The 21414-nt window shown below is 38.2% G+C and overlaps 1 protein-coding gene across 25 annotated transcripts in view; it reads left to right on the top strand.

The window, feature by feature from the left end:
* The window catches only part of dmd (dystrophin), a 200158-nt gene that overhangs the window by 146019 nt on the left and 32725 nt on the right, over positions 1-21414 (top strand). For 15 of the 25 annotated variants that reach the window (XR_014530373.1, XR_014530375.1, XR_014530377.1 and 12 more), the window contains 10 exons: positions 3460-3545; positions 3820-3977; positions 5250-5416; positions 5785-5896; positions 8031-8167; positions 9841-9879; positions 11498-11563; positions 14899-14964; positions 16831-16989; positions 17080-17320. Coding sequence is in view for 19 of the 25 variants with exons in the window: in XM_083522231.1 (XP_083378357.1) it covers positions 3460-3545; positions 3820-3977; positions 5250-5416; positions 5785-5896; positions 8031-8167; positions 9841-9879; positions 11498-11563; positions 14899-14964; positions 16831-16989; positions 17080-17320 (1231 nt within the window). In the remaining 6 variants the exon portion in view is untranslated. The remainder of the gene's footprint in view (positions 1-3459; positions 3546-3819; positions 3978-5249; positions 5417-5784; positions 5897-8030; positions 8168-9840; positions 9880-11497; positions 11564-14898; positions 14965-16830; positions 16990-17079; positions 17321-21414) is intronic. The other 10 variants (XR_014530372.1, XR_014530374.1, XR_014530376.1 and 7 more) reach the window with 1 other exon arrangement.

The following is a 21414-nucleotide window of genomic DNA, read 5'->3' as shown; positions in this document are numbered from 1 at the left end:
CCTGCCGCTCACTCGGACTGTCTACAGGAAATGTGAATCATTCGTCACGCTGAAAACAACCGGGCATGAAAACACACTTCACCTGTGTTCTGAGCTGCACGGCATCGGGAGAAATTGTTGGGAAAGGAAGGAGGTAGACAGTAAACAATGACTTTCTTGGTAGGCTACTGTTTAGATACAAGCCGTGTAACAGACACTGTCTTTCATTAAAACCTGTGTAAAGTTCATTAGTTTCAGTGTAGGAACCTGTGGCTTATAGACAGGTGCGGCTTATTTATGTTCAAAATAAAAATCTTTGTCAAATTCAGTGGGTGCAGCTTATATTTGGGTGCGCTTAATAGTCTGGAAATTATGATAGATTTTAGTACTATCAGTACTTTACTTCACTATTTTTTTTTTCTATTTACGTTCCCTTATTACATTTCTTTACACAAATATCTGTACTTTCTACTTCTTACATGTTCAAAACAGGCCTCGTTACTTTAGTTTTAATCTATTTGGTGACATGATCAATATTTTTTCTTCTCACTGCGTCGTTTTCAGCACATCAACCTGTTTCTTGTCATTGTGCGGGTTTTTCAATCTACCGCTGGTGTATCGTTTTCTGGCTCTCACACACAACAGGTAGGCTAGTTTACAAAGCTCACAATGAGCAGACAGAAGACAACATGAAGTTTGGGGTTAACGTGGATGAGACAGAGGGAGTTAGTGATGGAAACATGACTGCGAACAGACACATTCCTGATCTCCTGATCATCATCATCTTTTCTCTGCTTGTGTTCTATATGGTGGATGTTCAGTCTGGACACATTCATTAGGTAACAACATTTGAAATTCTTTTGTATTAATATATTAATATGATGTGAGGTTCAGTTACCAGCGTGACACTAAAACAGGTAGTAATAATGACTACTTTTTACTGAAGTACATGTCAGAGCCCAAACTTCTTTACTTTAACTTGAGTGAAAAAGTGCAGTCAGTTCTTCAACTTTTACCAGAGTCTTTTAAAACATGAGTTTCAGTACTTCTACTCGAGTGACGGATGTGTGTACTTTTGCCGTCACTGCATTCCACTTATCTTAACATTTAAAACCACCTGTAGGTCCACCTTATGCCACCAAAACAGCTGTGACTTGTCGAGGCATGGGCTCCTCTAGCCTTCTAAAGGTGTGTTGTTCTATCTGACACCAAGACGGCCAAAACAGCAGGCACATTAAGTCCATTTAAGTTGTAAGGTAACGCCTCTGTGAAATTGACTTTTTTGTCCAATACACTCTACAGCTGCTGGATCGAGTCAAGAGCTCAGGAATTTGGACGGCAAGTCACAACCTCAAACTCTTTCTTATTTTCTTATAACTTGGCCCAAACTTAGGTCTCTGCTCGTTTGTTCTTTATAAAATACCTGGTGCTTTTTCTTCACCAGTTAGCTGATTGGTCGTCCACATGATGAAAAAGAAAATGTGATTCATCAGACCAGGACTCCATTGTTCCATAGTTCCAGCATTAAGCTTTTCAGCATATTGTGGTACAGAAGTTCGTTTTTGGAATCGGACCCGACAGGCTAGCCTTCAGTCCCCACTCTCATCAGTGAGCTTTGGGTGCCCAGGAGCCATTTTTAATTTACAAACTGGTAACACCCCACATGCCTTGACATTTTGAAGATGCCCTGACCCAGTTGTCCAGCAGTCACAAAATGGCCCTTGCCAACCTCCTTATGCATGAACGTCTCTAAACTCTCCTTCAGCCACTGCTCACAACTTTGGGGTTACCATGGACAATCAACTGTCTTTTTTCCTCACGTTGCTAATGTGACACATTCTTGCCGGTTCCTTCTCTACAAGAAAAGGATTCCACCATTTTGATCCATACAGGCTGCTTATGTGCTTGTTCAGTCTCTTATCATTTCAAGACTGGACTACTTGCAACTCTTTACAAGCAGGTCCACCTTTGAATGCTATTCGTCCTCTGGGAATGATCCAAATGAACTGCAAATTAACTCTGTTGCATGACTGTTTTCAACCTGCCTAAGTTCTTCCACACCACCCTACTGCTGCGTTCCCTCTACTGGCGTCAGGCAGCTGCATGCCTCAGATTCAAAACACTGCTTGCCTACAAATGGCAAAAATGGACCAGTACCTCTTACCTCAAAGCTCTTATTACTTTACGCATTGCACCCTGCTACCTCAGATCCATTAGCAATGCCTGACTGGTCCCACTTTCTCTCAGAGTAAGACGTAGGTATACAGCTAGACTCTCTTCTATTCTGGCGCTGGGATAGTGAAATCAACTTCCCCTAGATCTCTGAACAGCTGAGTTTGTCTATGGGTGAAGATATACAGTACAGACCAAAAGTTTGGACACACCTTCTCATTCAAAGAGTTTTCTTTATTTTCATGACTATGAAAATTGTAGATTCACACTGAAGGCATCGAAACTATGAATTAACACATGTGGAATTATATATGGAATTATACACATAACAAAAAAGTGTGAAACAACTGAAAAATGTCATATTCTAGGTTCTTCAAAGTAGCCACCTTTTGCTTTGATTACTGCTTTGCACACTCTTGGCATTCTGTTGATGAGATTCAAGAGGTAGTCACCTGAAATGTTCTTCCAACAGTCTTGAAGGAGTTCCCTGAGAGATGCTTGGCACTTGTTGGCCCTTTTGCCTTCACTCTGCGGTCCAGCTCACCCCTAAACCATCTCGATTGGGTTCAGGTCCGGTGACTGTGGAGGTCAGGTCATCTGGCGCAGCACCCCATCACTCTCCTTCTTGGTCAAATAGCCCTTGATGCCTTCAGTGTGACTCTACAATTTTCATAGTCATGAAAATAAAGAAAACTCTTTGAACTCTTTCTGTTTATGTCTTTAAGTTTAAAAAAGTGTGCTATAATTCCTCTTGATGATATCCTAAGTTTGCAACGCAGTGAACCAGAGTTGATTTATTCATTGATAGAGATTTCGAAGCAATTTTGTATTTTGCGTTGGATACAGGCGTCTGCTAAATGCCGTAAATGTAAACATTTTCCTTGCTTTCAACACACCGGACTTCCTTGTTGCCTAATATATCTTACCCCTTGACAGGTGTCATAGTAACCAGATAATCAATTTTATTTACTTCACCTATCAGTGATTTTAATGTTATGGTTCGAAGTAAAAAATGTAAGTAGTAAAAAATGAAAGAAGTCTATTGGCATTTTTCTGTTACTTTTCCTGTTTTGCAAAATTGATGTTTTGGAGACTGTCATTTTGTATTTCAGGAAATTGTTCTAAACTCAAAAACTATCCAGAAAACTAGTCCACCAGATTGCCATTGCTTTCCTTCCCACTGTTTTGTTTCACACAGGAGCCCTGATTTACAGCCTGGATTAGCCAAAGCATCGATTTAACTCTTGCTATACCTGTGCATTCGGCAGTGTTAAGGTATAAACATTTTATCATCTCTGTCTTTCACAGAGGTAGAACTGGGAGGATCCGAACCCTGTCTTTAAAAACAGGAATAATCTCACTCTGCAAAGCTCACCTTGAAGACAAATACAGATGTAAGTTATTTTATGTTGATTAGCATTTTTTAATAAACTATGATTTAAAAAAATAGGAGCGCTATTTACACCTGCTGTTTAGTTACGCAAGTTAGATGTGTTTTCCCCTTATAGTTATATATAGTTATGCTTTTTAGGTTGCTTTGTAATAGAGGTTTTGCCACTTAAAAAAAATGACGACAATGATTTCCAGACAAAATGCCCCTTTTCGCAGTGTATAATTTCCTTGTATTCATCTTGGACGGCAGTTCTCACAAGATTTTGTTTTCACTAGTTCTGTTTAGACAGGTGGCTAGTGCCACAGGTTTCTGTGATCAGCGACGCCTTGGCCTTCTGCTGCATGACTCAATCCAAATCCCCAGGCAGCTGGGTGAGGTGGCATCATTTGGAGGAAGCAACATTGAACCTAGTGTGCGCAGCTGTTTTCAGTTTGTAAGTCGGTTGTTGTATTTGTTATATTTTAATTTGTGAATCTACATAGGAAATTGCAGACACATCATTGTGTTGTATATTGTACAATATATTGTATAAACAGTGGAACCCGGTTATGTCGAGGGCCTAGGGGACGCCAAAAAGCGGCGAGATAACCGATGATCGAGACAAACGAAAACCAACATGGCGTCAATATATTAACGTGATTGAAATTTCTTTATGTACATGATGTGCGTTAATAAATGAGAATGTGCATGCACGTGTTTTTGGAGGTTTTTTTCTACACAACAGCGTTGCCACGATTTGTTTGATAAAGGCATGCTATAAAAATGTACATACATGTTTGCTAACAACAAAAGGCATATGTGCACCAACTAACAGCAGAGATTTACCAGTATACAATACAAACCTTTATTATATTCTCCAACATTGCAAACACAAAGATCGCTCACAAAATCACAAAAAACGTGCGAGGTGTAGTTCGTTTTTACAAAAAGCTAACCAGTGTCAACATTAAATTCTCGAGTCATTTCACTCTGACACACAGCTCTGAAAAGTGTCCTACACCTGTAGCATCTGTAAGGCTTGATTTTTTCGCCACTTCCACGAGTTCTTCTGCGGCTGCAAAGTGCCGTCTCACTACCATGTTTTCGCGTATATAAGACGCACCCTGGGTGAGGGGTATGTAAAACTTTCTATAAGACGCGTCTTATATACGCGAAAATACGTTAGTGAGATGGTGACGTGGCAAAAGCCGGCGATTGGTCATGTGGATCGAGATAACCGATGTTAAGTGGCAAATTTGCCCCCCTTGTGCTCGAGATATTAGGGTTCGGCGACATATAAGAATCGATATAACCGATTAAAAAATGCTAAGACAAAGCGAGAATTTGGCGGTTCCACAACAAAAACGTTGACTTAATAGGGTTGGCGAGTTAACCGAGGTCGAGATAAGTGGGTTCGGCTGTGTATATATAATATATATATATATAGGTACAAAGAATTTGGTATATGATTGCTCAAAAGTTGGTAATAGTTATATAAACAATTATAATTATTTTTAAAAACATTTTATTCACTTATATTGAAAAATAAGGGTGTTAAGGTAATTTTTCTGTAACTGTTTGTTTGAGTACTTCTTTTAAACACAAGCCATCATGCATCATACATATCTTTAATTACCATGCTGAGGATGGCAAGCAAAAATCCTCTCAGGTAGCATAAAAACCCCTTGTGCTGCATGTCTTTATGTTTGTATTTCCTTTTCTAAAGGCAAATAACAAGCCAGAGCTAGAAGCTTCAGTCTTCTTGGATTGGATGCGGTTGGAGCCACAGTCAATGGTCTGGCTCCCTGTACTTCACCGCGTTTCAGCAGCAGAGACGGCCAAGCACCAGGCCAAATGCAACATTTGCAAGGAATGTCCTATTATAGGCTTCAGGTAATTTATTTCTTTAAAAAATGTATATCTGCTGCTTGACGCTAGGTTTGTCAGTAGCATGTGAAATTACCGTTCATATATAATACATACAGTTCAAATATCATACATATCCCACCCAAAACTATGATTTCCTAAAAAATAAAAACTGTTCTTGGTCTAATGACTACTTTTAACACACTACACTCGTGTGGCAAATTTGCAGTGATAAAAATATTGTTTATTTAATTTATTTAATGTTATTTTTCTATTAATATTATTATCTTATCTAGTGATAGATAAACCTGTTAGGTGCTTCTGCATCCTTTTTTTTTATTTCATTTAGTGTACGGTACCGTTCTGACCTTCTGCTTTACCTCGCCTTTCTGCAGGTATAGAAGCTTAAAGCACTTTAACTACGACATCTGCCAAAGCTGCTTCTTTTCAGGCAGAGTGGCCAAGGGTCATAAAATGCAATACCCCATGGTTGAATATTGCACTCCGGTATGTTTGGCCATGCTGTCTTTTAGTTATTTTGTGTGTGTGTGTGTGTGTGTGTGTGTGTGTGTGTGTGTGTGTGTGTGTGTGTGTGTAATCTTTTTGGACATATGTCATATAACAATGGTCTGTCTGTAGTTAACATATGCCAAAACAGTAAAAAAATGCGGAAAAATGCAGCGGCAGGCTATTCCCAAAATGCCGCTCTGCTTTTAAAGGAGCCACAACATATTTCACCTGTTACACCGTGTAACAGAGACTGTCTTTCGTTAAAGCCTGTGTAAAGTTCATTAGTTTCAGTGTAGTAAAACTGCGGCTCTTAGACAGGTGCGGCTCTTAGACAGGTGCGGCGTAATTATGTTTAAAATAAAAATCTTCGTAAAATTCAGTGGGTGCGGCTTATATATGGGTTCGCCTAATAGTCCGGAAATTACGGTAATTTAATAATATAAGTCGGATCTGATTAGCCGCATTCCAGATGAAATTGCATGGTGCTGGAGTTTACAATAGTAGCCATGACGGATCAGTGTAAGTGTCCAACCTTCCCTGCTCCAAAACCATCCCAAACCACTAACTTCCACCTGAATGTTTCACTGTGGATATCTGGTAACTGTTATTCGTCTGTTTTGTCTATTTTGCTTTCAACCTAGTTTGTTGCCTATAAACAAAATATGTTCATACATGTGTTTCAAAAAGTGTTTCCAAACTTTTTACAGGTAGTGTGCGCTTACTGGTCACTTTATTAGGAACACAGTTTGCATATGATCCTCTATACTCTTAGAAACGACTCGATTGCTAATGGATTGGATATATTTGAAAGATATTGAAAACTTTTATTTGGGTTTCTGATTATATTGGCACAGAATTGCTGAAGATTTGTACATTTATTCAATTCTAAAGGTGTTCTATTAGACTAAGATATGACTGAACCTAAAAAAAAATCCACCTACGGAACTGCTGCTTTTGTTTGCAGTTTTTTTTAACTGTAAAGATTTTTGGAAGATTTAAGTAGATCAGCAGTTTTTAAAATAGTCACACCAGTTTGTCTGGCAATATCAACCATGCCACTGCCAAAGCCCCTCAGGACAAATTCTTTCTTCTTCTGATGTTAGATTTAAATATTGGCTGCTGCTTTAAACTCCTGCTTTTCTATGATCTTTTTCAGTGGGCTATTGCCAATGAATTGATAGATTTTATAATTGCATGCATGAGCGAGCTTAGAGATATTCCTCATTAAGTGGGCTGGCGAGTGTACAGTAGATATCACATGTTTCTGATTAATAATACAGAATTACACAGTGTATTGGGATGGTTGATAAATAGGAGCAAAGAAGGCTATGAAAAATTATTTTTAAATACACTTCTCTCAAAATACAGTTAAATCTAAAAAAAAAAAACATCTTTGTCATATCCTAATATATGTGTTGCACAATTAGTGGCACTCTTTTTAGTTAATACTTTGTGCTACCTCCTTTCGCCGGGACTGGAAATGGCGTGACATGGGCTTGGTTTTCTGGTCAGTAAAGCATGCTGCGGTTGATTTTAATGTATGTTTAAGCCATTGTTTTGATGAAAGATCCAACTGTGCCCCATTTTAAGCTTCCCAGCAAAGGCAGATGTTTATTTGATATCCGTTGATATATAATAGAGATCATAATGATATGTATACCACCAGCCCCCAAAAAAGCAGCCATCATATTTAACAGTAGGCATGGGTTACTTTTACATATGACTATGACCTTCGGTGTCTATTGAAAGAAATATTTTTGGTTTTATCTGAGCATAGGCCCTGTTGATGCATAGGCCCTAAAGATGCATAGGCATCTTTAGCTTGCCAGACCAACAATTTTTCACAACTGTCTTTGCTCAGATTTATCAAGGGTGCCAAAATTATTGGCGGTCACACTGAATCACGAAAATGTGCTAAAGGAAATGAATATGAATATATGAATGAATTAAAATGCTGAAATAATTACTAAATATATAATATAATATTCGCTCTATATGCAGCCAGGTATATTGTATGGTAGGTGCATGTCCAGTTTCACCTTCCTGCAGTCAGTTTTAATTATATATTGTTTGTGTGTGTGTGTGTGTGTGTGTGTGTGTGTGTGTGTGTGTGTGTGTGTGCATGTCATAGACAACCTCTGGCGAAGATGTAAGGGATTTTGCCAAGGTGCTAAAGAACAAGTTCAGGACAAAACGTTACTTTGCCAAACACCCCCGTATGGGCTACCTTCCTGTGCAGACCATTCTGGAGGGCGATAACATGGAGACGTGAGAGATTTTCAATGACCTTTTATTGTGCCTAATGAAAGTTTGCTTTGCTTGAGTTCAACCTGTTATAAATGTGCATTGCTTTTTTTCAATTCATATTTTTTAAGCGCTGTTTCTTTTTTGTCTAAAGTGGAAAGTGGAGGGGACAGAAGGAATATCTCATGAATTCTCTGCTGATATGACTGGAAAATAATTTCGAATTGTGCATTTGTGTTATTGTGTATAGTTTTAGTGTTGTCAGGCACATCTGCAATAAGAAGGATGCTGTAGATAAGTACTACTAGAAGTTATTTCAGATGTTTGTGTCTTTTATTCTATTTAGTCACTTTAATAGAAATAGGACACTTTTACAAAAGACTACCAGTCTACCACTATTCTTGGGATGAATTTTTTTGGTGTTTTTTATTATAAAATGCCACCTCCCACCTTATCTGGTCAAAGACAATTGATCTTCAAGTAAAACACCCCCAAGCACCCGCCCACCAACCCAAGTTTAAGGATGACATCTGTTAACATCTTTACTGTTAACCTCTGGCTGAAAGAGAATTAAACACTTTTAATGAGAAATTCAAGTAGGTTCCCGGGTGGTCTAGTGGTTAGGATTCGGCGCTCTCGCGGCCCGGGTTCGATTCCCGGTCAGGGAACCGACCCCAGCCATTAGCTTGTACCAGCCAGTGGCGGTCCCAAGCCCGGATAAATGAGGAGGGTTGCGTTAGGAAGGGCATCCAGTGTAAAAACACGTGCCAAAGCAAACATGCGGATCATGAATACGGATGGTCCGCTGTGGCGACCCCTAATGGGAGAAGCCGAAAGAAAGTTTAATGAGAAATTCAAGTATTGAGCCATGAGACCTCAGCAGTCTTCAGATTTTGGCTCACAACTATCCAAGGGCTCTCCACATGGAAAAGTTCTGGTTCTCCCAAGCCCTAACAGAACTGCCCAGTCCAATTTCCAGCTCCCTGGGACTCTATGGCACACTGGAGCAAAGAAGCAAATAAACAAGATAACATAAGTCATGACTGGGAGCTATTTAGATTGACTTTTCACTTTTCAGCATTCTGACAGGAGTTCCTCTTCCACTTTGCCAAAATAAAGAACTGGGCCCCCGTTAAAATTAGATCAAAAAGGTCATAAATGCCACCAGAAACCAAATGTCAAAGCTCTACAGGTGATGCTTGAAAAGTGAAAGTGCCAGATCATTATGCTGATTGCTCTACTGTTGTTTTGCCTTCGTCTTTGTCATCCACGCTTTTAGTTTTGTCAATGTGCTTGATTCTCGGCTTCCTAGGGTTTGGGGGTGGCTGGTGTTTTCGCTAACAGTGGGAAGCATTGTTGCCTCACAGTTCATAGATACCTGATTGGTTACTGTAATGTTAGAGTTTTACATATTCCCTATGCATGGATTTTACTCCAGGTTTTCCACAAGTTGCAAAATAGCACTGGGATTAGAAACTAGACGTAATTAGTGGTGCATGAAAAGCATCACTATTACAGTTGCTCATATCACTAGTTTATAATAATCTGCAATATTACATCTGCAATATTACATTTGTGTGCAATATTCTGCCATTTTTTTATTAAAGCAATTGCTAAAAAATGAAAACTAAAAAGATCATAAAATAATTTGTGTGTGTGTGTGTGTGTGTGTGTGTGTGTGTGTGTGTGATTTGCAGCCCTGTTACTCTGATCAATTTCTGGCCTGTTGACCACCCGTGAGTATTCAAATTACTTATTCACATTACAACTATTCACACGACTCCTAAAAATAATTATTTTACTGATAAAATAAATAATATATCCAAATGAACATGACTGAGGCATATACAGACTCTTCCAAAAGTACTGGTACACAATCAATTCATTTGTTTAATTTATACACTGAAGACAGTTTGTGACAGGGTTTGTGATCAAAAGATAAAGGCAATAGATCAGAATTTTAGCTTTCATTAGCACATGGCACCTTTGGTGACAGACATTTTTTTTTTTTTAGGTGAGCAAAAAATATTGGAAACATTTAATCATGACCAAACTTTTGTATTCTTTTTGATGCTTATTTTTGATGCTTTCCCAGGCATTGTCTTGTGGGGGTTATTATAATAGGCGTCTGAATGCTGTTTTGGGTTTTTCCTTTAAAACTTTCACAATATTTCTATCATCAACTGCTATTGTGTTTTCTTGGCCAAACCGTTTGTAAACCAGAGGTTTTTTTCATCTTTCCAAATTGGCCAAACAGTGAATCTATAAAAGGCATTTTCAGGCAGTTAGAAACACCTGTCAGTTACTTGTTTTATTACTTTGACCACTTGCAAAATAGCTGAATTTGACCAAAAGGTGCCATGTTGCAAGTTGTTTGACATCCAAAAGCAAATAGCAGATAATGAAAGCTGAAATTCGTATCTGTTGTCTGAAAATCTTTTGATATGAGACCTAAATATATGCGTAGAGGATCTTGAAACCTCCTGCATACCCAAGAAAGGCCAGTAACATTTTACCATGCTGCATATGATGATGAGATCAATCCTAGCATGCATTTCTTTATCCAGCTTATATTAACCGGTTTGTACTGCAGTACAATAATCCCCCGTTTATCGCAGTGGTTAAGTTCCAAAACCGCCCTTCATAAAGGAAAGGACGCCACCCCAAAAATGCTTTTATTTTTATTGTTTAAATTATATTAAGTAAATTTACATTTAAAGTGAGTACTGTACAGTATACAGTTGTGTTGTAGCGTAGCCTATGTATAGTTTCTCTGCTTGGTTATTGGTTGAAATGTCCAATAACGTCAAAAAAGTGGCTGAGACAAATTGTTTGTGGCAAATGCAATTCCGCAATTAACCGGGGGCACGGGATTCGAACCGCAGTAAAGCAGGGGATTACTGTATCTATTGTACAACACAAATTCCAAAAACTTGGGAAAATGTCAATTAATAGCAGAATGCAATGATTTGCCCATCTCACAAACCCAGATTTTATTCACAATATAACAGAAATAATATTAAGTGTTAAATCTGGGGACTGGGATGTTGTTTACACAAACATTCCTGGCACATACCGGGCAAAGACTCGCTCACACCTCGGCTACTGAGACCACATTTCTGTTATGCTAATTCCAGCATACAGACTGCTAGTCACACATTCTAATCTGGTTCCGAAGCAGCCTACATTACATTTTCCCCGACTGGGAATTTGGGGAATTAGGATTGTAGGTCAGGTATAGAAATCTTTTCTCGGCTACAATAAACTAAAATGAAAACCAACATCAAGAAATGTAAATGTAAGAAATAATTTTTGATCATTTGCATCCTTATTTTTTTTTTATGTCAATTATAGACCAGCATCTTCTCCACAGCTGTCCCATGATGACACTCACTCACGCATTGAACATTACGCTAGCAGGTGAGAGCAGCCTTAGAAATTAGTTGAAAATCTACAATGATTGCTGCATTGCAAATCCATTTTGGTGCAATATAAAAAAAGAACTATGAAAACTCTGTTGCTGTTCATATGGAAAATGTAAGTTATTAATATTAGTGTATTAGCAGTATTACAGATATTTAGCAAAATTAGAATGTTAGTATTATCACACTATTCTCTGTTTTATCACCAGAGAATCAATACGATTCAATCTTATAGCAATGGACTCTTAACAATGGACATTTTCCCAAAGCAGCTTAATAGAAGTTAATTAAATATGAATATAACTCCCTATATTATAGTCCTGTAGCGTAACATATCCCTAACGAGCAAGCCAGTGGCGACAGAGGCCAGAAAACACAACCTGAGATGGTATGAAGAAGAAGCATTGAGAGGAACCAGACTCTAATGGGAACCTGTCCTCATTTTGGTGAAATATTGGCATTAAAGCACAACCCTCATCATTACTTTTTCCTTCAACTACTAACTGCTCACACTGTCGGTAAATAATAGCTGAATAATTCATTAAATTCTGGTCTGTTGACTATGGCTGGTATACAGAGTGGGCAAATTAATATTAGTGACTTATTCCAATATTTACAAGAACAGAATTATTCATTTAGAGATGGTTTTATGCAGTCAATATTCTGGGACCATGAGTCACAGGTCATCGTGCAAGTTAGCATTGTTTTTGACATGCAATTGCTTAATATATCAGGAACAGAAAAAAGCCGACTTAAAAAGAAATTGTGTTTTTTCTTTGCTGTCAAATGTAACAGACAATTAAAAAATAGGAGACACATATTAATACAATGGACAGCATGTGGAACAGATTTATTTGAATTTAACTGACAATTTCTGGTGCGGATTATTTACCGTATTTTCCGGACTATAAGCCGCTACTTTTTTCCCACGCTTTGAACTCCGCGGCTTAAACAATGAAGCGGCTAATTTATGGATATTTCCTGGGTTTTTTCCAGTTTCACAAACTTCAAGCCAAAAACCTGAACCCCATAACATTAGACCAATGAAATTGCCGAACGGGTTCAGCTGAACCAATGAAACTCTTTATATTAAATCAGATGCGCTCCCACTGAATCGGGCAGCACCACATCATAAATATGGATGAGGTTCCCCTGACGTTTCAGCTGCCGCTCACTCGGACTGTCTACAGGAAATGTGAATCATTCGTCACGCTGAAAACAACCGGGCATGAAAACACACTTCACCTGTGTTCTGAGCTGCACGGCATCAGGAGTAAAGATTCACCGATGGTGATTTTTAAACGCACGACGATGCCAAAAGATAAACGAGAGAGAAATAGTTGTGAAAGGAAGGAGGAAGACAGTGAACAATGACTTTCTTGGTAGGCTACTGTTTAGATACAAGCCGTGTAACAGACACTGTCTTTCATTAAAGCCTGTGTAAAGTTCACTAGTTTTAGTGTAGACAAAATAGTCCGGAAATTACGGTACTCATGTGAGTCATGATATTATTTAATTTATTGCATGTTCTAGCCTTAGATGTAGTCAATTTCTAAATTATTTGGCATTGTGCATGACGACAATATTTAACTTTTGCATTTAGTAGTTTACATTTTTAAGTCAGTCCTGGTGACAGCATTTAACAAATAGCCACATGTAAATGATTTGAGCATTAATTTGCAAGTTGCTGTTATGAATAGGTTTTAATACTAGATTTTGTTAAACCAAGAAAATCATGTATTAGGCAGGTTGTCGTTCATGGGTGGATTTTTTTTTTTAAGCCCTGCAAGCATTCAAATATATGTAACTTAAATTTGGAAGTGTTGTTATTTTAAACTTATTTGGAAAATTAACAAGAAGAATCAATTAAGGTTATATATGTTTTTGAATTTCTGGTCTTCTAAAGCCTTTTTTGAACATTTTGATGAGATAAGATAAGATAAGATAAACCTTTATTCGTCCCAAAGTGGGGAAATTTCTGTGTTACAGCAGCAAAGAAAAAGAAATGTGCACATATGTTTAAAAAAAAATAATAAAAAAGTAGAAACATAATACTGTATATAGTATATACACAACACAATGTATGAACTCAAAAGAAGAAAAAAAAGACCATGAGTAAGTAGTTACACTATCGAACATATTGCACACGCACACTGGTAATATTGCACGGTTTTTAAATTATTGTTATTGCACATGTGTCGCTTAAAAAACGTAGTTATTGTTATTTTTGCAGTTAAACAGTAATATCAGTGTTTAATTTGGTGACTGGTTCACTGGGAGCAGCTCTGATTGTAAAGTCTAATAGCAGCAGGGAGAAAAGACCTCAACTGTTTCAATCAGGGGGTGAGAGGCGTTTTGCAGCAATGATGATAGTTTAGCTACCATCCTCCTTTCTCCCACCTCCTGTACAGTGTCCAGGGGAATCCCCAGGACTGAGCTGGCCTTCCTGATCAGCTTGTCCAGTCTCTTCCTGTCTGCAGTAGAGATGCTGCTGCACCAGCAAACCACACCATAGAAGATGGCTGAGGCCACCACAGAGTCAAAAAAAGGTCTTCAATAGCCTCCCTGCACTCCAAAAGACCTTAGTCTCCTCAGCAGAAAGAGTCTGCTCTGTCATTTCTTATTACATATTATATATGATATGAGTGCTATTGATTTGACTCATGCATGTAAACAAGCAGTTATTTATTTATTTTTTTTGTGCTGAACATTTCAAGAAATTTGATGAAATTCCTGGAAATTTGCAAAGTTATATTTCTTTTAATTATTCTTTCGACTTTGCTCATAAATTACAGTTCAAATATGGATTATTTGGTTTAATGGGAAGTGTCATGGAAGATGTCAGATGTTTATAAAATTGTTATTTATACAGTCCTAGTTCTCTAGACTGGTGCAAGTAGTTTTTGAGGCTAATTAATAAGCTCGACCCATACTAGATGCTCTTATTCAGAGCAACTTTCGAGTAGTTAAAGGATAAGGGCCTTGTGCAGGGGCCCCGGAGTGGCAGCTGGGATTTGAACTCATGACCAGCGGTGGTGTTTAACACTTGGGTACGTGTTCATTTGGAATTCACTCTGCATAAATTGAGTAAAGCACACGTTCCAACCTTCTAGCAGAAGAGAATCAATAGTTTCACAACAGACAAAAAAATACACTAAGCTACGCACAGGGAATTTCCAGGTGTTACACACCACTGTTCTGAAGTTCTGTAGGATGGGGGAAATAGAACATCAAAATATTATGGGCAGTGCTATTCAAGACTAACATTGGGGGAAATCTCTTCAAGTGCATTTTGATAAATGACAATAACTAAAATAATTCTGTCTTTTACAGGCTCGCCGAAATGGAAAACAGAAATGGCTCGTATGTGAATGAGAATATTTCTCCCAATGAGAGCATGTGAGCTATCTTTCTTTGTTTTAATATGTATTTTATAAAAAATATTTGATGTGTTTTAATAAGGAATCTGGCTGGGTTATTAACATGTAGACAAATTAAATTCGAGTCCGGAGTTTCTTCCATCATTTATTTCCCTCTAAATGCTCTTCTTGCTGTTGATCTGACACTGAACTGTATGTTGCACACCGATTGGTTGCTTGATGTGTATTTCAACAGTTACGTAACAGCTTTTGTATTTAAAAGCTCTCTCTGTCTATACTTAACATCACTTTGGAATTGGAGCCTGTTACTTGTCACATGTACATTACTTGTCACTCAAGAGCCCAAGAGTTGCAGACTAGTGATATTGGGGCTTGAACCCCCAGCCTCCCGATCAGTAACGCAGAGCATGAACCACTAATCTACCACTTCCCTCTTAATTTAATTTAGGTTAAATTAGGGTCCAGAACTTTGTGGTGAAGTTCATAACTTCTTGGTGACTTTATTTCCTGGTCCTAATTCCTTCTGGTCTTTCCAGTTCTTACTTTTCATCTTGTGGTATGGCTTCTTTATATCTTATTTCAAGGTTTACTTAAAAAAAATAGGTACCCTCACATCTACCATGTGGAGGTTGTTAGCAGTGATAAAGACTGTTGTTTTATCTTGGCGGCTTTGTTCAGTCTGTCTGGATGTACTGTGCAGAAGTTTTAGCCACTTGTAGAAAAGAATGCTGTAAAAGTGGAATGCAGAAATAGAACTGCTAATAGGTTCTTAATATCAATTTACAAAATGGAAAGTAAATGAACAGAAGAAAAATCCATATTCAATCGATATTTGGTGTGATGGCCCTTTGCATGCAAAACATTTTGGTCAACTAACCACAGATCTTTGGTCGATGTAGGCTCCCCATATCGTCCTGTCTCTTCATGTAATCTCAGACGGACTCTGTGCTATTGAGATCAGATCTCTGTGGGGACCAAAATCATCATATCCACTCCTTGTAATGACATTGGCTGTATGTTTGTCGTCATCGTTCTGCTGCAGAATACATTTGGGGCCAATCAGACGCCTCCCTGGTGGTATTGCATGATGAATAAGTATCTGACTCAGCATTGCGGACACGATTAATCCATACCAAATTTCCAACCCAATTTGCAGAAATGCAGCCCCAAACTTGCAAGGAACCTCCAGCATGCCTTACTGTTACTTGCAGACACTCAATATCATTCCTTTTTCCAGCCAAGCAAACAACTTCTTTTTTTTGTTGCAACCAAATATTTGAAATGTTTATTCATCATTCTGAAGCACTTGCTGACATCTGCCCAGTTCCTATCTTTTCACAAATAGTTTACTTGTTTGACCTTGTTTCCATTCTTCTATGAAGACCACTGCTCATTAGACTTCTCTAAGTCCCACAGGTTTTTGCCAGTTCTTTGCTAATGGCACTGATGGATATTTTTTTTCCCCTTTGTTTAATGGAAGTAAGCATGATGGGTTTTTCATCCGCTTAGTTTTTTGGCTAACTACTGAGTCTACGTTTCTCATCATTAAGTGTTTCAGCCCAGTCTTCTTTGAGATCTTTGCCTCTGGGAGACCTTGCTGATGCATTATAACTATATTGTGTCTTGTTGCGGTGCTCACTCTTGCCATGGTGCATGACCTGTGACATGAAACTGTCTTCCGCAACCTCACCTTTTTTTTTCTTTTCTTTTCTTTTTGTTTATTTTTGCTGGGGCAAATTTTTTTTGATGAATTTAGTATCGAGCATTGCTCAAAATCTATAGGCATGTTTTAGTGAAATATTGAATATTTCTATATGTTAATATTGTTAAGACATATGCATTGGGATTTTTTTTACGAGTGAAATACGTTTCCTGATCACTATAGGGATGATGAGCATCTACTGATCCAGCACTACTGCCAGAGTCTTAACCAGGCCTCCCCGTTAAACCATCCACAGAGCCCTGCACAGATCCTTATTTCAATGGAGAATGAAGAGAAGGGAGAACTTGAGAGAGTTCTCAATGATCTTGAGCAGGAGAATAGGTTTGATTATTTAAATAAATATTGTTTATATTCAAATGCTTCGATACTTGTTACACTGTTGAAATTATTAATCATATGTCATTGTTGTAGGAGGCTACAGGCAGAATATGATGGGCTTAAAAAGGCCCATGACCACAAGGGTTTTTCACCTCTACCTTCACCTCCACCAATGCTACCTGTTTCACCCCAAAATCGTGATGCTGAACTCATTGCTGAGGCAAAACTACTGAGACAACACAAGGGTCGCTTAGAGGCAAGAATGCAAATTCTGGAAGACCATAACAAGCAGCTTGAGTCTCAGCTTAAGAGGCTTAGACAGCTGCTAGAGCAGGTGGGTGGGACATGACCTCAAAATTACTTTTACAATTTAAGTCAAAATGTTTTATATTTATTTACAAATGCAATTTACATATGAAATACGTGATATGGCCAAATGTATGTGGACACCTCTCACTTACACATATGTGGATCTTCCCAAAACAGTTGCTGCAAAGTTTGAAGTACACAATTGTCTTGAAAGTCTTTGTATGCTTTATTATTAAGATTTCCCTTTACTAGAACTTACTGGCCTTGCCCACTTTTCTTCCAGCATTGCAATAAGATTGTGTGCAAAGCAAGCTCTATAATTTGTCATGGTCAGTGAGTAATAACACAAGTGACCTGCACAGATTTCTGACCTCATTTCAACTAAACTCTATTGGGATGAACTGAAGAGGCGTACCTCCACCTTTTCAGGCTCTTCTCCACCTGCTTCCTACTCTCACCACAAATCACAATATCATCCACAAACATCATAGTCCAGGGAGACTCCTGTCTGACCTCGTCCGTCAACCTGTCTATCACTACTGCAAACAGGAAAGGGCTCAGATCCTTGATGCAGAACAACCTCAACCTTGAACCAGTCTGTCATTCCTACTGCACACTTCACTGCTGTCACACTGTCCTCATACATGTCCTGCACCACCCTCACATACTTCTCTGACACACCTGAGTTCCTCATACAATACCACAACTCCTTTCTCGGCACCCTGTTGTACGCTTTCTCTAAATCCACAAACACACAATGCAACTCCTTTTGACCTTCTCTATACTTCTCCATCAACATTCTCAAAGCAAATAATGGTGCTCTCCCTCGGCATAAAACCACACTGTTGCTCACAGATGGTCACCTCTTCACTCAGCCTGGCTTCCACTACTCTTTCCCATAACTTCATGGTGTGACTGATCAACTTTATTCCCCTGTAGTTACTGCAGGTCTGCAGATCGCCCTTATTCTTAAACATCGGTACCAGCACACTCCTCAGGCATCCTCTCACCTTGCCTTACAGCAAGTACTTTCCCAGCAGTCTCCCTTATTACTTCTGCAGTAGTTGCTCAATCATCCAGCACATCTTTAGCACCAACCAGCCCCTGTCTGTCCTCTTTCCTGAATCTCATACTAAAGTCTTCCTCCTTCAGTTTCCACCATCTTCTTCTTCTGTCAGTCTTCACTCTTCTCCTCTTCTTCTTCTTCACTTCCAAAACCATCTCACAGATCACCATCCAATGCTGTCTAGCTACACTGTCCCCTGCCAACACCTTACAGTCTCCTTCAGGTTGCATCTCCTGCATAGAATATTGTCCACCTGTGTGCACCTTCCTCCACTCTTATACATCACCCTATGCTCCTCTTAATTCTTAAAACAAGTATCTAAAGGACAAATATGAGTATGGATGTCACACACACCGTTGACCATATAATATATATTGTATTATATCAACATCATTTTAAAGCTTTAAAACTTTTCCCCCATACGATGGAACTTGATATGATGGAAAAAAAAATTTACGGTGACGCAATTCTTTGTAATTCTGCCGTTGTATAATCACAAATGAAATTGAATAATAGACTTTCATTTTTATTTCAAGAGGTTTAACATAAATGTTTAGTAATCAATCAGGAATTACTGATATTTTCAAATTAACTCGAAAAACTAATATAATTAGAGATATAAGAATTATTTGTAATTGTTGAAAGCAAATACTTTGTAGTCAATGAATTCATGAATTCCGGAAACCAATGACCTCATCAAATGCTGAGGTTATGCTCATGAGATACTTTGCAAGGTCTTTTTCTGCAGCAGCCTTTAGTTGCTGCAGATTGGTGAGTTTTCATGCCTATGGTTTTGTCTTCAGTGAAAGCATGCTCAGTTGGTTTTATTGCTATGCCAGTCAAGAGTTTTATTTGCCTTAAGCTGTTGAGCTGCGTTTTATAGCACGTTTTAGGTCGTTATATTTCTGTACTGTAAAGCAGTTGTTGCATATACACTTCATCTTGCTGTTCGTTCCATCAACCAACTGAATATTAGGCTAGTGACTGTGACTGAGATCAAAATAATGAGAGGGAAAGGGACATTTGTGGGTGGTGCACAGGAATCTGTTTGTCTGACAGAATGCTGAATACAGGGGCAAGTTAAAGCTTAGAACTCAAACAGTCAAACTATGCACAAACAATAGTTAACAGCTTCCTTCTTAGATGTGGACAGTTTTAAGTTGAGTTATTCATGTTGCTCTGAAGAGAAGTGTCCTGGAAAGGAATTGAATGAAAAACATTTTATTGTGTTTGTCATCCAAAGGGGTTTACAGCTGTTTTGCCTACCTTTTGAATATGTAATTTTAATTTTCTGGAATGAAAAAAAAAATGAACAAATGCATTGTTGCTGGATGAAGTGTGTCCCTAGTGGTCTAGTGGTAAAAACGTGCCAAATCAAACATGCGGAGGATCCGCTGTAGCGACCCCTAACGGGAGAAGCCGAAAGAAAGTTTATTGTTGCTGGATGAAATTAGTCTTTGCCATTGTCTAAATACAAGGCAAGACATCGTTTTTATTATGTGTATTGTTTTACTTCTATAAATGTGACAGGAGAGTAACCAGTGAGCTATTAATGTATAGTGCCTACACTGTTTTACATTTTCACTAGTAAAACTTATAATTTTGATTCCATTGAATCAATATAAAAATGATTCCATTAAAGCACTACATTGTATCTAGGCTTACACCTCCTGCAGGTTTGAAGTGCTGTTTATTCTAGTAAAAAACAGCGACATGTACCGTATTTTTCGGAATATAAGCCGCTACTTTTTTCCCCACGTTTTGAACCCCGCGGCTTAAACAACGAAGGGGCTAATTTATGGATTTTTCCTGGGTTTTTCCCGGTTTCACAAACTTCAAGCCAAAAAACTGAGCGACATAAAATTAGACCAATAAAATTTCCGAACGGAAACGAAAAAATGCACCTCACTTGTGTTCTGAGCTGCACGGCATCGGGAGAAAAACTTCCACCGGTGTTGATTTTTAAACGCACGATGATGCCAAAAGATAAACTCCCAAAAGAAATACAGTTATGAAAGGAAGGAGGAAAACAGTAAACAATGACTTTCTTGGTCGGCTCCTGTTTAGATACAAGCCGTTGTAACGCGTTGAGTCTGGGTTAAGGGAGAGCTCGCTAACTCCAGTTGCAAATGAAATCATATAAGCACAGACAGGTTTCCAAAACTCGTGCTTTTTTATTTTTCTTGGCAACAGCGTTAAGGGTTAGTCAAAGAAACTTAAAAATGAGCATCAGAAAATAACGAGCACATAATCCTCAGTCTCACACGCACACACATGCAGTAATACTGGCAGAATGCAGTGACTTGCTATTCCCAAAATGCCGCTCTGCTCTTAAAGGAGCCACAACATATTTCACCGGTTACACCGTGTAACAGACACTGTCTTTCGTTAAAGCCTGTGTAAAGTTCATTAGTGCGGCTTATACACAGATGTGGCTTATTTATGTTAAAAATTAAAATATTTGTAAAATTCAGTGGGTGCGGCTTATATACGGGTGCGCTTTATAGTCCGGAAATTACGGTATATGTATTCTTGAGAATTCCCATGTATTTCTTGAGATAACACAAAAAAATTATAGCTATTTCATTCGAGCATAACTATATCATTTTTTTGTTATCTCAAGAAATACATGGGAATTCTCAAGAATACATTTACATGTCTTGCTGTTATCTCTCTAGAGGTTTTTCTATAATTACACACTCATGTGCCTCCACCGAACTGCAGTATGTAATCTGTATTTAAATATTCCTCTTACAAACATTGAACGGAAAACTTTGGATTATAACCTCCTAATACCAAGATTGTTAGAATCTTCTGTTTTAATGACGAATTTCCTTTCTTTCTTTTTCTTTCTTTCTTTCTTTCTTTCTTTCTTTCTTTCTTTCTTTCTTTCTTTCTTTCTTTCTTTCTTTTCACATTTCTAAATATAAGTGATATTCGCGTCTTATTCAAATTCAAGATACAAAATTATAATGATATGTATACATTAGAGGTGTTGAATTTATTCGGCTTTGGTGCATTGCGATGCGAACGTGGATGATTATGCATTGATG

The sequence above is a fragment of the Silurus aristotelis genome (assembly GCF_946808225.1).
Source record: "Silurus aristotelis genome assembly, chromosome: 20".
Classification (NCBI taxonomy): domain Eukaryota; kingdom Metazoa; phylum Chordata; class Actinopteri; order Siluriformes; family Siluridae; genus Silurus; species Silurus aristotelis.
The sequence above is the reverse complement of the archived record's forward strand: the minus strand, read 5'-3'. Positions and strand labels throughout refer to the sequence as shown.